The following is a 23,490-nucleotide window of genomic DNA, read 5'->3' on the forward strand; positions in this document are numbered from 1 at the left end:
ATGTCAAGAGCTCTCAGTCTATGGGTGTGCAGGTGACTGAAGCTAGTGGATTTTAATTCATGAGCAGGGCATGCTGAAAGGAAATAGCTGGGCCTTTCTAGTGCAGCCCAGTAACTGTTGTTCAGGCTGGTGTGCCTGTCTCCTAAACAAAAGAATAAACAAACACTTCTCTTTTCAAGAGCCTGGACACAGCACTGCACTACACCGGTTGGCGGCTACATAGCAAGGGAAAATCTCATACAGTTACCAGGAAAGTCCCCAAAGCCAGGTAACCACCTAAGAAAGCAGTTCCTTTGTGGCTCTGGGAGGATGGCCAAGAATGAAATCTATTTTGGCAGAATGCAGCCTGGCAAGAAACTTGATTTGCAAGCAAGGAGACTGCCTCCTGGTACTCGTTCTCACTGCACTGATAAACACAAAAGCTGAGGAAAGTTCCTTACAGGTCTGCAGGAGAGCAGCTGAGAAAAAGATCTTTATTGTTAATTTTCCTTTCTCATGGAAGCAACCTGCAATAGCCTTAAATCCTGGCTAACAGCTCAGGGGCAAAAAGGGTCAATAGGAATCCAGTCAGTCACATTCTCCTCTCTCACAAATCTTGCTAAGAGTCATGTAATTCTCGTGAAGACCTCAGGTGCAATGTGTAACGAAAGCACTTCAAAAGGATGCTGGAATCATTTCACAGAGAATAAATAAAATAATTTGTTGTTCTTTTACAAGAAGGAGCTAGCACTGGTGTTCATGATGTTTTGCAGGATATATTGGCATATTATAAATACTGTTAATGTTCTGATCCTGTCAAAGGAGTTCCAAAGGTCCATCTGCCCACACAGGACCCTGCAATTGCGCGGTGATGTAGTCAGCATGCCACTCCTCAGCTAATCCAGCACCCTTTCATCACATGTACTTGTCATTTCCCTGTTAAGGCTCTCCTTGGTTATCAGTTAATACCTTATGACAGAAAGCTGCAGTATTAATTACTATCACTACTCATTAGGGCAAATCAAACCAAAACATTCAGCCTACATAAGCCCCAGAATACTATCTTCAACAACATTAACAAAATGTCATGTGAAAAAAGTTGCTAACTATTTTTGATCAGGTTTTCCTAGTATTTAAATCAGAGTAAAAGGACTGGCTCAGTTTTGGTATAGAAAAGTTGTTCAGATCCCTGTGTGTCCTTATTCTTGTGATGCTTTCCTGGGTGAAAGGACTCAGGTTGGCAAGTTAGGAGGTGCGTTTTACACCAGTTTTTGCCAGCTCTGGATAGCCTGCCCCGTGGAAAGCAAGGGTGGGATAGTTTCTTGGTGTGCATAATGAAACTTCTCTTTTTCAAATTCTCGGCATCCATTGAAATGCCCCCACCTGACATTTCAAACAAATTGTTAATAGGCCAACCAAGCTTATTGCTTTTAAACCAAGGCAGTTGTATGGGCCATCATTACAGCTGTGCACTTCTTTGTTTAAAGGGTAATAAACATATTTGGCCTTATTAGTCTGATTCCTCTTCACCTCTGTGAACCTCCCCAGTGCACTGCAGTGAAGGGCCCTTCCTGGGAAGAGCTTGTACTGCTTGCTATGGAGGTACTGCTTGCTATGGAGGCCAGACATGATTTATTCAAATTCAGTTTGAAGTCAATACAATATATTCTCAGTCATTCTTAACTTAGCATTTTAAATGAGTGGCTTGAAGCTTGATTACTGATCTGCCTTACATATTTGTTTGGGGTTTTTTTATGGCTATTAAAACACTATTCTATGAAAATATTCTTAAATTCCAAGTTTCTATACGTTACACAAATAAGCAATAAAAAGACTTTCCAAAGCAAGACAGTGCTAAATATTGTAGCTCTAAATCACTGGCTATCAGAATGCCATACCATTATACAATGTATCCACTATGAGTCATCCATTAAATTGTGTTCCAGTCAGAAACCTGGCACACAGGGTCTCAGGCTAAGATTAATGTTTTAATAAACTTTTAAACCATTTACAGAACGAAATGTACACAGTTGCTCAGAGGGATCCTAGGTTTTGTGTTACAAGAAAGCAAAATACAAAATTAAACAACAGGGGATATTTTTAACAGCATCTGTGTCCATGTCTATGCGATAGTGAAGCAGCCAGCCCAGAATTAGGCATTCTGGACAGGAATTAATATGGCTACATACACACAACCTTGAATCCTGGCTGCCATAGTGGGGCTCCCCCAGGGCCGCAGCTTTGAACTCCGCAGGGCACCGTGCCGGGCTGAGCTCCCATGGGCTCCCGTGGCACATCCAGCACTGCCGGAGTGCAGCAGCCACCAGCTCCTTGCCTACGGGCTGCACTGTGGCAAGCGTCACACAGGGTGCACGGCAGAGCAGAATGCAGCCTTGTCACCCCCACTGAGCTTGGTTTCTGAGCTGGGTTTGCCAGAGGGAGGCAGCTTTTCAGGAAGACAACCCTAAGGGAGAAAACAAGGGCAGTCAGGGTAGCCTAAAAACATAGGACAGGAACTACTTGACCTGCTGTTCATTTGGACTGGAAACAGAGTCAAGAGTGCTCACAAGCTCTGCTGCCATCTTCTCCCAGCTGCAGGAGGTAATCCCCAATGAAATGGGGTAAGAGTTTCAGTTATTCCAGGCACCGCTGCTCCACCACTTCGATGCCCTTTCATTTATTATTATTCTTTTTCAGGCTACTTCTGTTTGCTCTTACCTTCAAGAGGAGCAGGGTGGCTGGGTCATGACTGAAAACGGGCAGTCTGCAGGTCTGCACAGCAGTCACTGAGGGCAGTGAAATAGCACAGATGGCATTCATCTCACCTGACCTGGATGTCTGACTTCATGGTATAGATGTGTAGACTGAAGCAGCCACTGGAGAGGAATGAGCACTCTGCATTTAATTCACTTGACATGTTTTAGTCAGGTGTGAGTAAGGAGAATGGTCTCCTGGACTTGGACACAGCTGCCTGCACTGGTAGCACTGCCGTTTACTCAGACAAATACCAGTGAGGAAAGTAGCTGTGGCAGAATGGTATCAGAGAATATAGTGTTTTGGAAATGTTATGATACTGTCCTTCTGAGGGTAGTTCCTTTTGGAAACATCTATCTGTTGATTTTGAAAAATCTATTTTCTGATCAATTCACACTCAAATTTCTCACATTTTAGGTAGATCCTTTTAAAGACACATGCTAAAGAAAACTTGGAGAGGAACCTTTAATTTGAATTATCTTGAATTAGTAGCTGTTTTTACAACAGCAAAGATTCTAAACATAATTGCTTTATATTCCCAGAGAAAAATCTAAACCTAAGCTGTTTAAATGTGCTGTTCATGTGGAAGGCCTTTTGTGGAAAGTGTGGGAACAGTTCATTAGGGGATGCCATGTCCGTACAGCGTAGCACAGAATCCATCAAAAAGGCAACTGTTAGCATTTGCTTTTGTTGATCTGACATTTAAGAAGAAGTTGCTACTTGACATTTTTCCATGCCTGCATTTTTAGGGGCTACTGACATATCATCTATTCACCTTTCAGTCTTTCAGATTCATAGGAGACAGTGAAATGGATAGAAATTTATGGTCACCCAGGTGCCACCCTACATTTTTAGATCATCTTCACTTTCTAGTTACAAACATCTCTCATGTCTTGAAGAAAACCAAAGGGAAAAATAATAAAAAGCCTCAGTAAAGCATGGAGAATTGAATTAGTGTCAGAACTCAGTCAAGAACAACTCCACACCAGGGAAGACTAACAGCCTTTCAGGGACCGCTACATCTCAGTTCTGAGGGTAAAATTAAGTACACCTTTCTTGAGCAGCAGTTCTGAAGGCATATCATGATTTTCAGCAAAAATGGAGGGGATTCACTCATTTTGCATGTTGTACATGTGCTTTGCTATGACAAGCTCATATAAAAACCCCTGTGGCTGCAAACAGCCACTGTGGCCAGACAGGAGAATTGAAGTAGATGACAGTAAGACCAAGGATGCTGAAGTTTTGCTGATTTCAAAAACTGCCCTGGGAATGCTCATTTCTCACTGCCACAATAGCAGAACTTTAGGGTTCAGAGATGGTGCAGCTGCACAATGATTAGGCAGAATGACAGGTTAAATCAGACTTTTCACAGAGTCAGTTAAATCTGCAGTTTGGCCTGTGTGCTGGATATTCGGCTTCCATTCTTGCTGTGGCTGAAAGTGCCAGGTCTTCCTCACCTGAGCAGAAAAGATGCAGTCTGAAAACCTGGGAACAAGACCCAGGACCTGATGCCTTCAGCTTCGGGTGGGACAAAAATGCATTTTGCAGTACAAAGTCCTTTCTGGAATCACATTTCTGGAGGAAATGGCAATCTGCCTCCTAAATAAGAGCCTGCTGTGTAGGGATCATGCTGCTGAAATACCATCCACAGGATCTGATAGAGTCAAAGTTATTTTGACTGAAATGAAATACCTTAGGTCTGGGCTATGTAGAAGCTATCATCCCTCCCTTCATGATGTTGTAAATTTTGAGAAACCTGAGCCTACTAATAGATACTGCTTTAAAAGAAGACCAAGCAAGTGAAATGTAGACAGAATAATTCCTGAAGAAAGTAAGATGAAGACATCTGTCCCAAAATAAATACTTATTCGTAGACTCATGAACCTCTTTTTTCTCCTCCTAATGTCAGCTGTTAATTTGACGGTGCCTTCCCATTGAGAAAACAAGAATAACAATGTTGTTGAGAAAGCTCAGATCTTTCTCAGAGTTGATGATTGACTTCTTTGCAGTCCAGATTCGGTTGTTCCGCATAAACCACAAATACTCTTCACAGAAGTGTCATTTATGAATGCTATGAATGTCCTTTAATCATCCATACTTCATATTCTAGGCATGGCATGCCACATCAGAGCAGTGAATCTGACACCACCAGGATTACATGGTGCTTTGTCTCCTCCATCACTCCGAGAGTTTTGAGAATATAAACAAGAATATAAAGACCTTGGGAAAAATGATGGGAATTACTGCTCTGTTTCATGCCATTTAGACCCTGGCAGATCTGTCTTATAATGAATGCAGATATTATTTGAGCCTGAAAATTTGTGAGAATTCTTTGAATGTGTCTGGTTCTGAATTCACAATGTCCCTTAGTCTACATTAATCTTATTGAACCTTATGGGAGGGGGAAGACTTGATATTTCCTAGGATGGAAGAGGAGATTCCAGTTTACATCTGCATTACTGCAGTGTTATGCCAGTGCAACCCAGTGATTTCAGTGAGGGTAACACTGGTGCAGCACAGCCCTGGCACTGCCCATGAGCTTACTGTGGGCAGAAACTTCATTTGCAAATGATTCACCAGCATAAAACAAACTCATCCTCTTGAAGGTGAATGCCATGTTCCTAAACTGAAGTCACAGGCATTGTCTGCCTCCAAGGAAGGTCACACTGCCCTTTGCTCACAGGCACAGGTCACTGTCAGTGTTCCCGTGCTGGCTGTGCCTGGGTAATAGAGATGGAGAGCAGGAGATCCTGTCCCTGTGTGTCCTGCACAGTACTGTTCCATTTTCCTTGTCTTTGCAGCTTAGCAGATTAGCAGGGCTGGACAGGACTGGTGAAGGGGAGTCTAGACAGCAAATGCTGTCAAGAAGTGCATTTCTGGTGATATTAAAGAAATGCAATGGCAGCAGGAGCGACTGTCCTCTCCATGCATCCGTTCTGTTTTGTGGATAAGGACATAGGCAGATGGAGCATCAATTTCCTTTCCCTGTCACCTCCTGAGGTGACTCCCCTGTGGACACATGCACATCAGGGACTGTGCTTGCTTGCACCTCTCAGGCTCAGTCATTGAAGCTATGAACCTCAGATAAGTGATATAGTGCTTTGTAGTTCAATTCAAAAATGCTCCTGGGACAGCTTCTCTCTAAACCTGAGCATTAAAGCCAAACCTTCTTGTTCTCCTTCTCTTTCTATCAATTTCCCAATTACCAGTGTCATCCTTTTTGTATTTCAAAAAAGAAAAAGTTAAATGGATCTTAGGAGGATGTTAGTGACTACACTGGTTCATGTTTTAAAAGATAGTCTGTGACTCTCCTGTCCTGGTATAGCATTTGCTATGTCAGGAAAGAACTTGTGCCACTCTTGCACCTGCTCTTTTTCTCTGCTTTACTGGTGAAAGCTAATGGCAAGACAGGTAGCAATAGGAGGGATAGGAGATGTGCTTGTCTTCAGGTACCTGCCCAGCTAAAGGAAAACTAATGGGATTTGTAGATTTATTTGTAATGTCAAAAAATTATTCTGGGGGACCTGCAAAGTCTGATGATGAATTCAACAGTTTGGTTCACTTGCTCAGAACAGGCACTTTTGCTCCCTGTTTCACTCTGGAGCTAAACAAAAAGTACCATAATTTCATCACTGAACATGGTGTGGCAAGACACAAAAACTGGTGGAAAACCTTTGACTTCAACAATGCTTTGGCATGAGTGTAAATGGAGACTGACTTTGACCCTCTTTGACTTACACAAAAGCAAGTAATGCATTTGATCCTCTCCAGGCCAACCTTTCTGAGCCAGTTTGTCCTAGTGAAGTCAATGCACAAATACAATTTCCAAATGCACAAAATTTGCACAATTTGTAAATTCACAGTTAGATACTGGGCTTGGTCTCACCAAGCCTCATTCCTGTACCTGAGGCAGCAGAAGGGCAATGTTTTAAATGGCCAGTTGGACCCTTCATTAGACAAAGGGCTCCTCGGCAAGGTAGTGACAGCTTTCACAAAACCACTGACCCAGCATAGAAGATACACTAGAAGACTCAGGAGACATGACCACTAGGCATTGGCCAATAATTCTCTGTTAGAAGTTTGGTCTTTGATTACTTTTGCATCTAGACAATGCTCTAGAATAGCTTTGAGTCATCTCTTTGCTGGCTGCAGAGTTGTGTGTAAGTAATCTAGTGGAAGCAGGATGGAGGAACAGATGTACTAAGATGAAAGAGTTACATTAACGGAAATAGTTACATTAAAACAGAATCAAATTAATTTAACAGGAATAAAGCCTCCTGAAGCTCTACCTCAGCATAATACATGAAATAACTCAGGGGATCCAAGTTCCCTTCTCCTTTGTGGAGATGAACCTTTGCTGCTTCCAGGGATGGCAGCACCATGGGGACTGCTGGGACTACTGAGGCAAACACAGGTGACATGGGGCAGCAGTTTCACCAGTTATCTTCACTGGTATCAGCTAGAGCCTCTCATTTGAGAAAAATATGTTTTAAAAACCCCCAGGCTCTGTCAGGCTACATCAGAAGGAACTGAAAGCAACAAGAGATGAGAAGGTAACTTTTAAATGGTAAAAAATCCTAAAATTAACACTGTTCCTGAAATGTTGTGAATCTCCTTTGCTTTCTTGGCTCTCATTTCCTCTTTATTCCTTTGAGTATATGGGAAGTCACAAATAATGTAACTCCATAGATCACAGTAACTACCCTTTATACACTCATCTGCTCACGCAGCTGCACATTTCATTTCTACTGTTTTACTGTGATAGGCAGGAAAACCTAATACACTTGGGCAGTCATGGTTTTCACTTGAATTTGTCAATGGTGATATTATATGTAGTGTTCTAGTGTCCACGAGGATGCTAGATTTTTTAATATTACTACTACCATGGTCTTGCTTTAAAGACTGTAACGCTAGTGGACATCAACTTTTGTAATAATGCTGAGTGGGAAGCAGCTTAGTGGTTTCTCCTGAAGGGTCGCTTCTTGCCAGGAGATGGGTTTTGGTCAGTACAGATAAACCAAGTGCCCATTGCCATCCCACTTCATGCTTACAGCAATAGCAACTTCAGCAAAATGCTTGGGAAGGGACTAGGTGCTCCCATCAGAGAGAGAGTACATACTGCACCACCAGATAGAGTGGTAAACTAGCTCAGGATCTTTAAAGTATATCTACATCTACGCAAGGAGGCAAGAACAGGCTCCAACCTATCACCTCAGTACAAGAGCTGAGCAAGTTACAGATACTACCAGTGGAAAGGACTGTTCCAGGCTAAGCCCAGCCCATGCCTAACCTGACCGTGCTGAGAAAATGAAACCATGGTGCTTGTAATAAAACATGGATTGCTTTGGTTCTCCCTTACCAGCTCTGCTGCTCGACCCATGCAAGAGGGGGTACAGATTAACACATTAAGGCATAAATAAGATGTATGGCAGAGAGCAGGGACTGGACAGGGAGATTAGAGCATGCCTGAATGGGTGCTGGGTCCTTACTCTCTGATATACGATGGCAACCTCCATGACTCTATTCAGCACTAAGGGTCCCCTTTGTATTCTATCCAGAGACCTGAAAGCTGACTGCGTGCGTGAACCTACACAACTGCTCCGGGGCTCCATGACCTCCAATGGTAACCACTTACGTCATTTCTATACTGTCTGCTGACATAGCAACGGAGGTTGGGATTTTCATCGGGTGATGCTCATCGTGCAGGTACCTGTCCTGTGGCTATGTAGCTCTACCGAAACCTCTGAGAGCTTTGTCATTGACTTCACTGTGGTCACTTCAAATAAAGATCCAGCCCAAAGGCACTAGATACAGTTTTTTAATGAAATCTTAGAGCATAAGAGTCCTCGCTGCAGCCTCAACTTTTAGTTTAAAGCACTTCAGATAATTTACTTCTGCTGTCAGGAAATACAATTCCTAACCCTAAGGTAATGATCTTACTTCAATATAGGTGCCTGATATCATCTGCCAGCTTTTTATCTTCAAATATCAAATGTATTTTCATTGCATCTCTTGCACAGGCTACGTACATATGATGCTATGCAGTAACAAAAAACAAAATGTGTGATTTTTTAATTATCCTTCTGCTCTTCTATTTTTTAATCTCCAGATGGTCCCTGGGACTGGTGATGTTTTCTTTAGTCTATATATTTCCTGCTTTAATTACCTAACTTAACCAGTAAGCTTTAATTTGCTTACTTAACCAGAACACATTTGAGACACACACGTGATCACATAATATCAGGTGCTAACGTTTAATTGCTTTCACAAAATTAGAAGCGAATAAATGGTTGAACCATAATTGAATGATCTTATTAGAAGACAAGCTGATCAGTGTTGTGACATAACTTGAGAGATTCCCAGGCTTGCATTAATTTCACATCAGCTGGGGCTGCTTTCGTGACAGTGAGCACAATGCGATTGCTCTCTAAGACAGCAAGATCAGAGCTAGGTGACTGAGATCTGTCATACATATTTATCAGCTGAGGGGCTGGCACAATTTGTATCACTATCTAAGAGCAGTGAAGCAAGCTATTGCTTCGATTTACCACCTCCCAGAAAAAAAATGCAGTAAACAGATCTTTTGGGGGGGTATTTTGAAAAAAGCCGTATCTTTCTCCATCCCTGCCCTTCCCCAGCACATGTGAGAAAGGACAGGTGGCCTCCAAGGCCGTCTGTCCCTTCAAGGGGTTTTGTTGGGAAATGTCAGGTAGGTAGTGCTGAGAAGGGTGGGGATCTGACATGAGAGCAGTGGGGATCTGACACATGTTTGTATGGATGGGCTGGCTGGAGCAAGTCTGTGTTTCTCCTTGTACCAGATTCAAAGATTTTTATTGCTTGGTGAAAGATCTGAGCAAGGCTGAGTGAAATTCTCAGAATTTGCACCCTCCATGCAGCCCACATGGCTATCATTAACTGGTACACAGGCATGTCTGGTTTTGGCATGGCCACAGTAATTTTACTTGGGTGTTAAGATGGAGAGGAGTCATGCAGTACTTACAGGATCCCTTTTTACAAGGCCTGGGTTAGGCACAACAGCAATGAGGTGGGCAATTGTAAACACGGAGTTCAGCACATAAGAAAAAAACAAATTCTTATGCAGTGTTATCCTTTGACAGCTGAGGCTCCTGAAAAATATGTAACACACGTTGTAAATTAGTATTTTTCTTCTGATGTCACTTTAACGAGCTCTTTCTGGCAACAGTCTCTCAAGAATGCCTTTTGGCAAGGCTAATTGGAAAATACATGCCTTGCATTGCAGCCATAACCTCTGACAAATTTTGGTTTTGTTTTTACACCTGTTTAGCACCACATGTTTTTTAGACCATGTTGTAAAGAGCCATCCGGCAACATTCTCAACCCTTGATGCTTTTCTTTATTTCATGGTAATTGAGATATTATACAGTGAAGCAGAACCCTGAGAATTATTAGATGCGCATGATACAAGTAATGAACATCAGAAATACTGCTTTGTAAATAACTGTTCCCTGAACAGTCAATTTCTCAAACATTCAATGAAAATTATTTGCTACTTTAGGAATTAGTGGTGAGACAGGATGGGAATTTTGGGCAGGAATCTCTTTAAATTACAGGGGGATTTGGGTTGGTATCCTGCATGTTTCTAAGTCCGGCTGAGATCCCAAACCAGAAGAGGTTGTTTTCCTGCTCAGAAGGAGTAACAATCTTTTATGAATGACTGATTTTGGGGAGGGTAGGATTTCCGCTATCGTGCGTAACAGATTTCACAAAAGAAGTTCGCAGAACTATTGTGAAACCAAATCATGACTGCAGTTTCAGACTTGAACCGTCTTCCCTTTCTAGTTCATGCCCAGATCCTCTTGCCACCTCGTTGGCTACCCCTGGTGCAGAGAACAACACCCCCCAGTGCTCCATACACCAGAGCGCAGCCTGGGGCTGGCAAGAGGTGATTGCAGAAAAGCAATCATGGAGTTGTTATATAATGCTGTGATGTCTGTATTCAGTGATCACTGAGAGCAAGCAGGCAAAACCTGTAGGTAAAAAACAGCTAAGAAGAGTAAGTATTGCTGTCTCACTGAGGTAAGCTTCCCCCTTGGCACTAGGAGTCTTTTGTAGACTGGAAGGGAGCAGAGTCTGTGACTTTCCGATGCTCTACATGTGGAGTTCAACATAGAATGCATTTTCTTTAAAACCAGAGAGCTAATCTAACCAACTGAACTGTTTTTTGCTTATTTTACATGTTAATTTGATTATTTATTTTCCATTTTTAGCTCCTTGGTCACTTGCCACTTACTCTTAGTTCTCCTTACATCTATTTTATGAGTCATTGGATGGAATTCTTCCTTCAGCTTGAGGTTGTCTTTCTGGTTATGGCCATCATCATCCTGCAGTGTTCATCACTTTTGTTGACCTCCTAATTTACCAAGACACCTTCTTTGGTTCAGGATGTTCATGAGATGCAGGTCCTGGGGGTTAGGAATGACAGTATCTCTTTGCACTTGCCCTGATTTTATATTCTTCCTTTAGCATCAGCTGTTGGCAACTGCTGAGCACCAACTATGGGGCTAGGCGCACTTCCAGTTTGATCCACAGTAGGACAGGATATTGGGCAAAACAGACTGTTCTTTGGAGCTATATTTGCTACACTGTGTTCTTATGCTTGTGTACTCCACCTGTATTTGCCCTGATCACAAACCTAGTCTAATGATCCTTTTCTGCTCCTAAGCTCTGGTGGTATTTATCAAGTTCTGAGTCTTTCTCCCCATTCTCCATCACTGTACTTCACCTATGCTACTGATACCACTTTTCTTGGGAGTGCCCATCACCCTCTGCTTTCTCCTACAGTTCGGGGAACAGGATTGGTGTGATACCTGTTACTTAGAGCATTCTCTTTAGCTCCTGGCCACAGAAATGAAGACCCTTGTCTCTCCAGCTGCCTCTCTACATGGCTACTGGTACAGTGTTTTGTTTTGTGATAATCTCTGCCAGGTACATGTGCCTCCACTCCCATTTCTCTCCTTCCTCACTTCTCCTCTTGAATTTTGCCAGTCTTACTCCTCTTAAATTGTACTGTTCTTCACTGCATGTTGCCTTCATCTGCTGTTCAAGCTCCCTTCCCTGTCTACTTTCCTTTTAGTTTTACTCCTGCATTGCTCTCCTCCTTTCCTCTCAGTATTCCTCACCTTTTTCCTTGAATCCAGATTTCATGTTAAAGACCAATCTGGATCATTAAATGTATATTTCCATACACTCACTTTTTAATTTGATCTTCAGCATTTGTCATCAAAATGGCATCAGCACCTGCCTGACTTTGTCCACACTGAGAACATTTTGCAAAACAAACCCCCTTATTTGATTAATTCTCTCTGCTAGTTTTCACAATCATTTGTAATCCTCTCCTTCTCTGACCTCTTCCTGTCCCTCTTACTGATTACCTAATCATTCCTTCGAGGTGTTTTTGAAGGCTCCTTGTTGCTCCAACCCATCTTTTTGAATGTTCCCTACTCTGCTTCATTAATCAGTATGCAAGAAGGCATCATTAACCCAGTTATCCATGTCTAAAACTTGTGAATTTTTGTGTTGCTATGTCTCTATCAATTGTGTCAGAGTTTCAGAGTGTCCTATGTTTCTTGTGGTTCCCCTGTGTTTCACATTTATTCTATGTCTCCTACATTTCCTTTGATATAGATAGGTTCTCCTATCTACTCAGAGACACCCTTACTTCTGAGTTACTACCTCCTCTTCTCTATTGCATCTAGGATATCTTGACTTTCAAGAGCTTTTAGCATTATTTTCTCTATAGATCTGTGCTGTGAGTCTGTCATTTCTTTTCATTCATGAATACAGAAAATTTCATCTCCAGCCACTTATTTTCCATCTCCTACCCACTTTTTTAGTTTTCAAATTATTTTCATGCTTTCTACCATCATCTCCCTTACCTCTCGGGAAAATGCCCAATAAATTATGATAGATTATTCTTCCACCCATTATCCTTCTTCCACCCCCTTTAAAAGCCTTGACAACAATTAGACTGCAGGTGCATTCACAACACACCATCTATTATTCTGGCAAACACAGACTTATTGTACACCTTATCTGTTTTTATACAAATTTTATCCCCAGCAGCGCTACAGGCTTGGGGAGGAGTGGCTGGAGAGCTGCCAGTCAGACAGGGACCTGGGGGTGTTGATTGACAGCCAGCTGAACAGGAGCCAGCAGTGTGCCCACATGGCCAAGAAGGCCAATGGCATCCTGGCTTGTGTCAGCAATAGCGTGGCCAGCAGGGACAGGGAAGGGATCTGAGCCCTGTACTCGGCACTGGTGAGGCCGCACCTCGATTCCTGTGTTCAGTTTTGGGCCCCTCACTACAAAAAGGACATTGAATGACTCGAGCGTGTCCAGAGAAGGGCAACGAAGCTGGTGCAGGGTCTGGAGCACAGGTCGTACGGGGAGCGGCTGAGGGACCTGGGGGGGTTTAGTCTGGAGAAGAGGAGGCTGAGGGGAGACCTCATCGCCCTCTACAGCTACCTGAAAGGAGGGTGCAGAGAGCTGGGGATGAGTCTCTTTAACCAAGTAACAAGTGATAGGACAAGAGGGAACGGCCTCAAGTTGTTCCAGGGAAGGTTTAGACTAGATATTAGGAAGCATTTCTTTACAGAAGGGGTTGTTAGGGGTTGGAATGGGCTGCCCAGGGAGGTGGTGGAGTCCCCATCCCTGGAGGTGTTTAAGAGTCGAGTCGACATAGTGCTGAGGGATACGGTGTAGTTGGGAACTGTCAGTGTTAGGTTAATGGTTGGACTGGATGATCTTCAAGGTCTTTTCCAACCTAGACAATTCTGTGAAATGTCTTTGTTTTAATAATTCAATTGGCAGTGATTTGGAGCTAGGAGTCTCTTTTTCCATCTGTGTTTTATCATGTAACACAATGGGGTCTCAATTTGCAATATGAAAATATTGCAATAATGTGATGCATGTAACTGTTAGACACTTATTTTATGAATACTCTGTCTCTTGTTATGCTTTAGTATTGCTTAGTGATGCTCATCACTACTGGTTCAGTATTCCCTTCCAAAAACACTGCAACATCTGTGATGCCAGATCATTATGAATATGATACCCAAAGCTAAAAGGAAAATAAATCTCTGCCAGCAGGGGAAGCAGCAACTTCTGCAAGCTGTTTGTGGCTGCCTCTACAGTCAAAATCTATTATACAGTCCCAAAACCATCTCTTGCTGTCTGATTGACAGCTTGCCTTCTATTGAAAGCCAAATAATCTACTGCTGTCATAGCCAGATGATAGAAAACAACTGAAGGTAACATCAACCCTGCTCCCATACAGCTTTATTCTCACTTTCTTATGACTGTAGTTTGATTTCCTCTTTGTCCTCCCATTTTGCAGCACTCGATTTAATTCCTTTCTCCACTTCTTCCTGTGACCTTTCTGTCATGGATTAGCCATAGAAGGAGAAGGAGAGGTGGAGGAGGAGACAGGAGGAGGTGTGTTACTGTCTGGAAAGCTGCTGAAAAGATGAGTCTTTCAGCGTGGTCTGGGACTGGACAGGATCGTGTGTTGTCCATGACTCAGAGCTAGGAGTGAGTCAAACAGGATGACCCTGCCTCGCTTGCAGCAAGGAATCGCTTTCCTGGTCCATTTTGGGTAGCAAATTTAACCACATCCTGTCTGTACTGTCCCAAAGAACTCGGAAGCCAGGGTATAGGATTCCAAATCAGATTAAATTGTGCTCTTCCCAGTTTTCTCAAAGCATTACTGTGGCTGTGGTTTTGTGCTCTTTATCTTTACTTAGATGGGAAGGGAATTCATCAGCTTATTGGGCAGAGTTTGTAGGTATCTCTGTATTTGACTACTGCATGTTATCACAGTCACTCATCAAACTGCCTCTCTGGAAATCAGCATAATGCACGACCTGTATTTTGGATCCACATATTTTGAGCTTGTAATCTTACAGCCTCTCATAGTTTATGAAAAGTCCAATCATTTAATTTTCCTATGGTTCCTAGACTCACTCTTAGTGGTGTTGATGATGGGGGCTTGTTCTTTTACTACTCTTCCCATCTGACAGTTGAGGCACAGATACCTAATTGTATAGAACTAAGATTTATGCCAGCTTCTTCTGGCCTGTCAATTTACTAAGCATACCCTTTTCCAGCCTATATGACACCCTTGTCCATGGTGTACCTTTCCAGTGATCAGCAGCAGATGAAGTAATTAGGGAGAAGCTCTGCATAATGTTACTAAGAAAATTATTAGAAGACACACAACCTGAACATATTCATAGATATGTAGCACATATAGATCAAAACTGGGACCAAAAATAGGCTAAGGTGCCTCATGTAAGATTTAGGTTAAATAATACTCCGAGGCTAGAACTGATTTAAGTACTGGCACAAGGTATCTGGGGTTTTGTGGAGCACTTTTCAGTATGTGTATTTGTGGCCTAAAAACCACATTTGAGAAACTCAGATAATGAAATTGATGGTATCTTGCAATCTCCCGTTTAAAGTTTGTCACACTGCACTGAAGTCTTCCACTTATGCTGCAGAACATTAAACCTACCAATACCAAGACACTTAACAAATGCCAGTTAGTTTAGACACATATATACTCTGTACTAAAAGGGTCATAGTAAATGTTTAAAACTAAATGGTCATGATAGAAAATGCACTGGGTGTACTTAGTTACAATTGGCCTTAGACAAGAAGGAACAGCAAAGAATGTTTACAGAAATACCCTTTAAGATAAGATTGAAAGTCAAAGGAATAGAAAAAATGACCAATTTTTCCCTTTTCAGACTTGGAAATTTCAGTGTGAAAAACTGCTTTGGAAAATAAAGGTTCTATGGAGAATGAATCCTGGTCTTTTTGAAAATAAGGTATATATATATTTATGATTTTACATGAGTGGGAAGATACTAATTTAAAACCTGCTCATAATTCGCATTTACTATTTTGGTCACTAAGATCTGAAAAAAATGCATTTGATGTTTTTGTTAAATTTGAGGTCTTGTTTTTGACTTTCATTTTTCTATGGGTAATACTTCTTTGTATCCTTGGAAACCTTTATCTAGGTAAAACCGGAAAACTTTACCTGGCCTTTTAGATTACCTTATAGTCATCTCCAGATACACTCTACTGATGGTGAGCATTTCCCTGTCTCTGGTCATGAACCGACGGTCTGGCTATCTAATGCACCTTTGCTGAAATCAGTAAGACACCATCCCATTTGTGTCATTATACTGGATGTATCATTCTTTTTCATCAAAGTGTCCGTGAATGAACATTACAACCCTGATTTCTGAGTGTGCTTTGGGAAGTTTGCAGTTTATAGTAATGTTACAAAAGTGAAATATCTTAAAAAGATTGCTTAAGAGCTAGAAGAATATAGCTTATGCAAATCATCATAGATCTGGATGTACAATAGCTCAGGATCTTGTTCATTGTTTATTCTCGAATATTTTCCGCAGTGCCTTTGATGTCTTCTAGTGCTAACAATTTCCATGAGCTGAAAAATGAAGTCTGTTCCCAGACAGCCCTTCATTACTGATTGTGACTGAAGCTGCGACTACATGTCTGACAGCAAATCTGAGCTCCCTCTGCTCCTTCACTGCAGACACATTATAATAAATACTGTGCAGACAGATTCACTGAAGGACAAGATTTAAATGCTCTAGTTAAGTTGCCATACAGTAGTTTCAGTCCTTTCAGTGAATATCAATTTAGTCTCCTTTAAAGTTCTGATACAGCACATCACTGTTTTTCCTTGTAATGATGATGACAGGCTACATACTAGTGTCAGATTCACTCAGTGCTGAGTCCTGTAAGCAGCTACTCAAGTCAACAGCTCAGTCCTTCAGCATTGGATGAAGGTATTCCTGTTCTTCAGGAACTGGGGGCTCCAAGCCACTGCCCTCTGCAGTCACTGCACCTGCCAGGGGCTGGATGTGCCCTTCAAGGCAACTGGTAAATGTACGGCCTTACTGCATCCCCAGTTACACCACTTCCCTATGGGCTGCACTTCTACATCAGTCTTGACAAATTTAACAGCATGGTCTTGGCTACACATGACAGGGAGATGTCCCATTGGTGAGAGGACCCTGTGCGGAGACTTTTTAACCAGGATTATATAAAAAGACACTCAGAAGGGCTGTTTCTCACTGCATGTCCCTTCCAAGTTTTTCTTTGGTTACCACTTGAGATCCCTCAGGGAAAGAAGAGAGAATGTAAGACACACTTACTTGAAATAGAAGAAAATTGCCAAGGAAATCAACAGGGATGTTATAGACAAAGCATGGCCAACGATCGCCATATAATAAAGTATGAACGCCATCTGCAATTTAACAAAAAGAAAAGGCAAGCATGAACCATTTGCTGGCACTCAGTTTTTTTTTCTCATTGAGGAAGAATCTATAAAATCAACCTCACATTTTGTATTTCTTTTCCTTCAAAGGTTCTTTTTCAATGCACTTTTAATACCAATAATCTATTAAATAGCATGACTCATGGTCTAGAGACGAGATAAGTGTTTCTTACACGAGTTGATCTGTTTCTGCTGCACTGAAGTGACTGGTGAGATCCCTGCTCACACTATGCGTCACTGAATTTCCCAAGCTCTAGGAGAGCACAGCAGACTTAATAGATTCAGATTTTTAAAAAGACCATTACAAGTTTCCCCACAAAAAAAAAAAAGAAAAAAAAAAGGAAAGAAAATAGGTTGCCTCAGGATTGGTAGAAAGCTTTTATGGGTTGAAAGCAGCTTAAACAACAGGGAACAAAAGCTTAATGATCACTTTTGGAGATGAGTCAGTGGTTAGGTGCCCTTGGGACAGGTATCAGGGCTGGCTTTTTGTTCAACATATTCATCAGTGACCTAATGCAGAGAAATCTCTAAGTTTCCAGGTGATACTTAGGTCTTCCAGATAAGAGTGAGAGACTCCAGGAGGGCCTCACATAACTGAGGAGACAAGAAGATGCCATATGAGCTTTAATACAGAAAAAAAGTGGTGACACACCCACGGAAAAATGATCTAAACCCTGCCTACACAATGCTGAACTCAGAACTGGAAACCAAACTCAGGAAGGAGATTTTGGAGTCATTCTGGCCAGTCCTCTGAATCATTGGTTTATACATAAAGACAGTCAAAAATGCAACAGAATGTTGGATATCATTGAGAAAGGCACTGAGGGCAGATGTAAAAATTACATCGCACATCTTAAAAGCATGTGTGTTTCTTGTCTCCGCAACTTATGGACATGGCAGAGCTAGGAAAGGTGCAGAGAAGGTAACTAAAATAACTGAGGTAGAGGAGCTGTGTTATGACAAGTGGGTACAAATGCTGGGATTGTCCCCTTTGGAGAGGGGAAGTCAGAGGGGGCTTATGATTAAGGCCTACAGAGTCATGAAAGCAGCAGATGAGATGAAATTATCCTCAACTCCTACCACACTAGAACAGCACACCCTGAGACAAATTCTGGTTCACACTGGTGAACTGGCAACTAGATGGTCTTTCAGTGCTGTGAAGCCAGTATGCACAAACAGATAATCGGGCTTTCACTTTGACTACTATCAGTGAAATCTAAGATAGGCCTATCCATATTTTGTATGCCAATAGTGAAACAAAATTGCGGGACAGCACCTGGGCTGCAGACTGCTGCGATATTTAAATGTCATACTTTGGCCTCAGCCAAGCTCTTAAGCATCATGCAGCTGTCAGAAAACTGCAGGAGGCTAAATGGCACACCAGGCTTCACCATTGCCTTCTTTTCTGAAAGCACTAACATAGTATCAGCCTGTCCTGAAAAAAAGACTAGGTATCAGGCCTTAGTTCCTCTGCTTAGTTTATTTTCTTTTCAGCTCCTCTTAATTAATTTTTATTTTGTTATGCACACGCAATTTTCCTTTTTTTCAATGATTAGATGAATTGCTTTTTCTAGCCTTAAGTTTTTCCACTCACATTTTTTTGGTGTTTCCAAGTAATTTTAAATTTTCATTGGAAAATCAGTATGAAATTCAGAAAACAAAGCCATTGCTCTTAGCAAAGGTACACATCTTACCTAGGTCTTCAGTCATTTTACAACTTTGGAATCAGCTCCTGCTTTCACTAACCTAAGTGGTGGTAGCCTAATTCAGATTTAAACCAGTCATATTTATACCATCCTGACCGTGTAGAACAGACATGATCTGAGTGTTAACATCTTTCACCATGTTATGGAAATATATGCATATTAACTGCAAATACCCAGGTTCTCCTAGTTCTTCTTCACAAAGACTAACCACAAGATTGATAGTGAGTGCAAATGCTTGACAACTTGTTCTGAGAGCACCAGCAATGCCAGAGAGGGAAGACCAGAGTGCAGAGAAAACATGAAAACTTTCTGAACACAGAGTAGTGGGAGAGGCTTTTACATGTGTGCATGTGCCATTTCTTCCACTCCATACTAAGTGGTTGCTATGGCTTTTCATGGAGTTAGATATAATTTTTAAGCCTGAATTTAATTTACAGATGAATTTTTCAAATATATGTTGGCTTTTTGCCTATCCTGTATACAGCCCTTACCCTTAAACAGGTAGAAGTAGGAAAGGCTTCCAGATAGCTACATGTAAATATATGTGCACCTCAAAGGACTCTTGGTTATTAAAACAATCTACCTTTCAGCATACGACTGCTAAATCAATTTAACTGTATATCTGTGATTCAGCAAGAGCATTTGTGATTACTCCATGTAAACTTACTTAATTACTGTAAGTAACTGCTTAAAAAGCTTTCCAAATATAACAATAAAGACAGATCAGAATGGACCGAACCATTATCTAACAAATCATATGGTCTACCACTGCATTTTTAAGGATTGGATGCAATATTTTTTTTTAAGTGATCTGTTTCAAAACTATAGCGTATTGGTATTTCCAGTTAAAACAAATAATGAACATTTTTTTTAAATTTCTGCACTCCTTGAAATGGCAATCTGTCATGTTCGTTCTAACATACAGGACTTCTAACACCTGACTCACCAAATTTTTAGCATATGCAGATTCTGGGCTTCGAAAACTTTTAAAAGAAACACTTAAATGTTCTTTTCCCCCTAGAATTCCTGAATTGAGGAAAGAGAATTCTCTAATAGGAATACCTCCTACTTAGTTAATTATATTATTCATAGGTACATGGAAGCAGTCTACAAATTAAGTACACTCCTTTTTTCAAAGACTTAAGATTAAAGGTCATAATCTAACTTGGCATTTCTGTAAAGACAGATTCTTTCTGTATTTACCATTACTTTTTGTTTTAAAAGAATCTTGATGTATGTATAATTTTCCTTTGTGTTCTATCTGCACTTTGCTTGAATGATGTTCAAAATTGTTCTTCTGGAAGGCATGGATAATAGGTAACAGAAGTACATTTTTTGCCTCCCTACATGGGCCAACATCTGGAAAAATTGTAATTTTACGAGGCTTCCATTTAATGGCTCTGTGAGCTCAGATTGTTACTATTATTCTCTCTTTGTCACATAGGTGAGCTCTATTTTACCATGATGGTTCCTCATGCTGCAAAAACTTTTAGAATTCACCTCCTGCCTAGTCCAGTAGACTTTTTTCAAGGCCCTTTGGTCTGGATCATTACTAAATATAACCACATACTGCTTTTTGTCTGCATAAAAAAAGATCCTCCAACACAAATCCCAAATCAAATAACTTTTTTACTCTTTTCTTTCCACAATTCCAAGTAGTCAAAAATTATTCTGTCACAATCTATAATCAGATTTTCCTGGAGCTCCACTCACATTTGAGAAATATGTTTATTTTCATGAGTTTCCCTAACTTATTTTTTTTAAGCTTTTCTCAGATTTCTCTCAATTTCTTTTGGTGCTTTTATGTTTAGTTCTCCTTTTTCAGCTTAGCAACTTGATTTTGGAAATACTGATGCAAATGCTTACTTCATTATTGTAAATAGTCTCAATGACTTCACTCAAACTCTTAAAGTTAAATGTGTTCAGGCCTGTAGGATTTTCAGGATTAATGGTACCTTCATAAATATTTCTTTTCAAAGGGAGTGAGTACAGGGTGATATTCTTTGCTTAAGAAAAATAAGTTTAATTTATGTTAATATTTGTAGCCCTGCAGAGAAGACATCACAGCTTGGAAGATATTTATTACAGAAAGCAAAATTGAAATTCTAAAGGATCATTTTGTAACTGTGGGGCAATCAGGGAAAATCATAGGAATTAAAAAATTCATTTGAAAAATAGTGGAAAACTTGTTGCATGAATTGCTACTAAACTATCCACATCATAGCAAACCTATATGTAGGTTCGAGCACTCATCAAATAATTTTAGTAAGCTAAAATCACAAGGACAATGCTATTAAATTCTTGTGCAACAAATAAAGCTAAAAGATGAGGATTATTCCGACCTCTCTCATATGTGTCTTACTGCTAGCCCAGCTCAAAACCATTCCAGACAATCACTGTCTAATCGTAGCATACCTTCAATTTTTCAGAGGTGAAAGAGTTGCACAGGGTATAGTTGGACCAAGTTCGGTTGCTCTCAGGATGGCGGAACCAGTTTCCAGTTTCATCACAGTATTTTGAAGCCCTCTCTGATTATAAATGACAATAATAGTTATTTTAGCATACGTACATTACAAAAGAATTTCTATGATTGGAAATAAAAAGCCTGTGTAACAAAATCCAAAGGGTTTTCAACTTGTGCAATTAATAAAGATTTGTCTGCTGCTTTTTTTCTTTTTCTCAGAGACTTCTCTGAGGGTATGCTTGTCATTTATCTGTCTCTTGTCTTGAATGAATGCAGTAAAGTATATATACACCCAGCCTTCACCCAGATGCAATGATTTATGTGACAATAATTCATTTGAAAAGGCTGTTGAAAGCTGTTTATGGCAGAGAAAGTAATGTTAGGCCCTGATGGAAGTGTGCACAGCCAGGCAAACACAGTGGTTTCTGCATATCTTTAGTTCTCATCCCAACCTGCAATATTGATGTTGGAAAATGAATGTGCCCACTGGCTAGCATGCAAATCTAACTTTTTGTTTTCAAACCTGACACTCACTAGGACATGTTGTTATCCATACACAGACACTAACAGACTGAATCTTGAAGCAGGGTTTCAGGTATCAAGGGAAATAATTAGTTAAAAATATTGTGTAGAGAAAAGCAGTGTATAAATCAGAGCCTGAGTGCTGGAGACGGGGATAGCCCCAACCCTGTGCTTATGCGGAGGGGTGGAAGAGTCCTGCCCACCCCCCGTGCCAGCTAAATCCTGCCAGGGGTGAGTGGGACCACTGTTCGTTTTCCTCTGAGGCTGAAAAACACGAAGGCACTGGGAGAAGCAGCCTCACAAGCGTTTTGGCACAGGTCCCAGGTGTCCAGCTGAATTTAAAATGGCTGCACAGTTCTCTGTTTAAATAATCTGACGTGCGTTTGAACCTTCCACGTGTGCCTCTGGTGCTGGTTCCCGTGCTGCAGGTGGCTCTGGCATCCTTTCTGAAAGCCCTGCCATACAGATCACTCTCCAGGCTTGTGCTCCTTCACGCACATCCTTTTACTGTGGCAGGGGGACAGTTGGGGCTTCAGCACCATACAGCTCTGAGGGGCACCTGGAGCCGCAGATGTGTGCTGTGCCACAGTCCTCCTAGCCACGCTCACATTTCTGCCTGGGAAACCCTGGATGCTGCAGAGCAGGCAGTCACTCCTAATCACCTGCCAAGTTTTGGACTAGTTCCTTTGGCTTTCCCTCAAGCATTAGCCACGTGGGAGTCACTGGAAAGTTTGCCCAAGTAAGAAAGGCAGGATAAGATCAGAAACTTACATTTTTGATTTTTTTTTAGGTAGTGACACAGCTGATTGTTTATGAAAAACACAGTATTTCAAGTCTGACTTTTTAGATAGTCTAAAAAGTCTAGTTTGACTTCTCTTTGCCTATTATAGCTTTATAATTTTATTAGATTTATCTATATACTATCCGATTTCCAGTTAATACCCTTTTACAGAGCCGATTACTATTTGAACATGCACATCTTCACTTTTTGTGTTCCACATTTGCATTTATTTTTCTTAAGCAGCTCTCATGATTAATAATTCTATTAATTTGGGAGATTCCTATTCCCTCCATATACCCTAAGGAAAGAAACTCATCATACTGGCAAGATAAGGATTCTACAGATTGAGCTATCTTTCCCTGACTAAAAATAGACACTTTATATAGTGTCATTGCATAAAAATAACCCAACAGGACAATCCTCCACAGCATACTTTTGAAATTATTGTGAGTTTCAAACCATTGTGTTGGAGGACGTGCTGAAAATCAATACATGTATCAACAACACCAAGAGGAACAGTACACGTTATCTCAGCCTTCCATCGCTTCAGCTTGGAGATAATCTCAGACTGCCTGTGTAGCAATGTTCCTGTTGTACTTGTTGCCAGATATCATCTAAAGCTGGAAAAAGTTTTCAGTCATAGATAAAAGATTAATGGTTACACTACCACGGAACACAGTGTACAAACATCATAGTTACTGTCATGCACTCTGCAAAATCCATGGCTTTTGTTAATATGCTCTAGAATATAACGGTAACATCATCTATCATCTCTGTATTTTAGTGCCTACATAGGCACTCTGCTGAAGTTTAATGTGGCCTCTGTAAGTTAGAGACAAACCTGTTGCCTCATACTTTTCCCTGAAGCCAGACAAACACAACAGATCCTAGTCTGGAAGCAGCCACAGCCCACAGATTTCTTGCTGTGATG

The 23,490-nt window shown here is 41.1% G+C and overlaps 1 protein-coding gene across 1 annotated transcript in view; it reads right to left on the minus strand.

The window, feature by feature from the left end:
* CALCR (calcitonin receptor) overlaps positions 1–23,490 on the minus strand; it is a 169,674-nt gene that overhangs the window by 26,501 nt on the left and 119,683 nt on the right. The window contains exons 5-7 of the mRNA XM_074897996.1: positions 21,208–21,320; positions 16,965–17,056; positions 9,734–9,860 (exon numbers count right to left, since the gene is read on the minus strand). Coding sequence (XP_074754097.1) covers positions 9,734–9,860; positions 16,965–17,056; positions 21,208–21,320 — 332 coding nt within the window. The remainder of the gene's footprint in view (positions 1–9,733; positions 9,861–16,964; positions 17,057–21,207; positions 21,321–23,490) is intronic.

The sequence above is a fragment of the Athene noctua genome, chromosome 2 (genome assembly GCF_965140245.1).
Source record: "Athene noctua chromosome 2, bAthNoc1.hap1.1, whole genome shotgun sequence".
Classification (NCBI taxonomy): domain Eukaryota; kingdom Metazoa; phylum Chordata; class Aves; order Strigiformes; family Strigidae; genus Athene; species Athene noctua.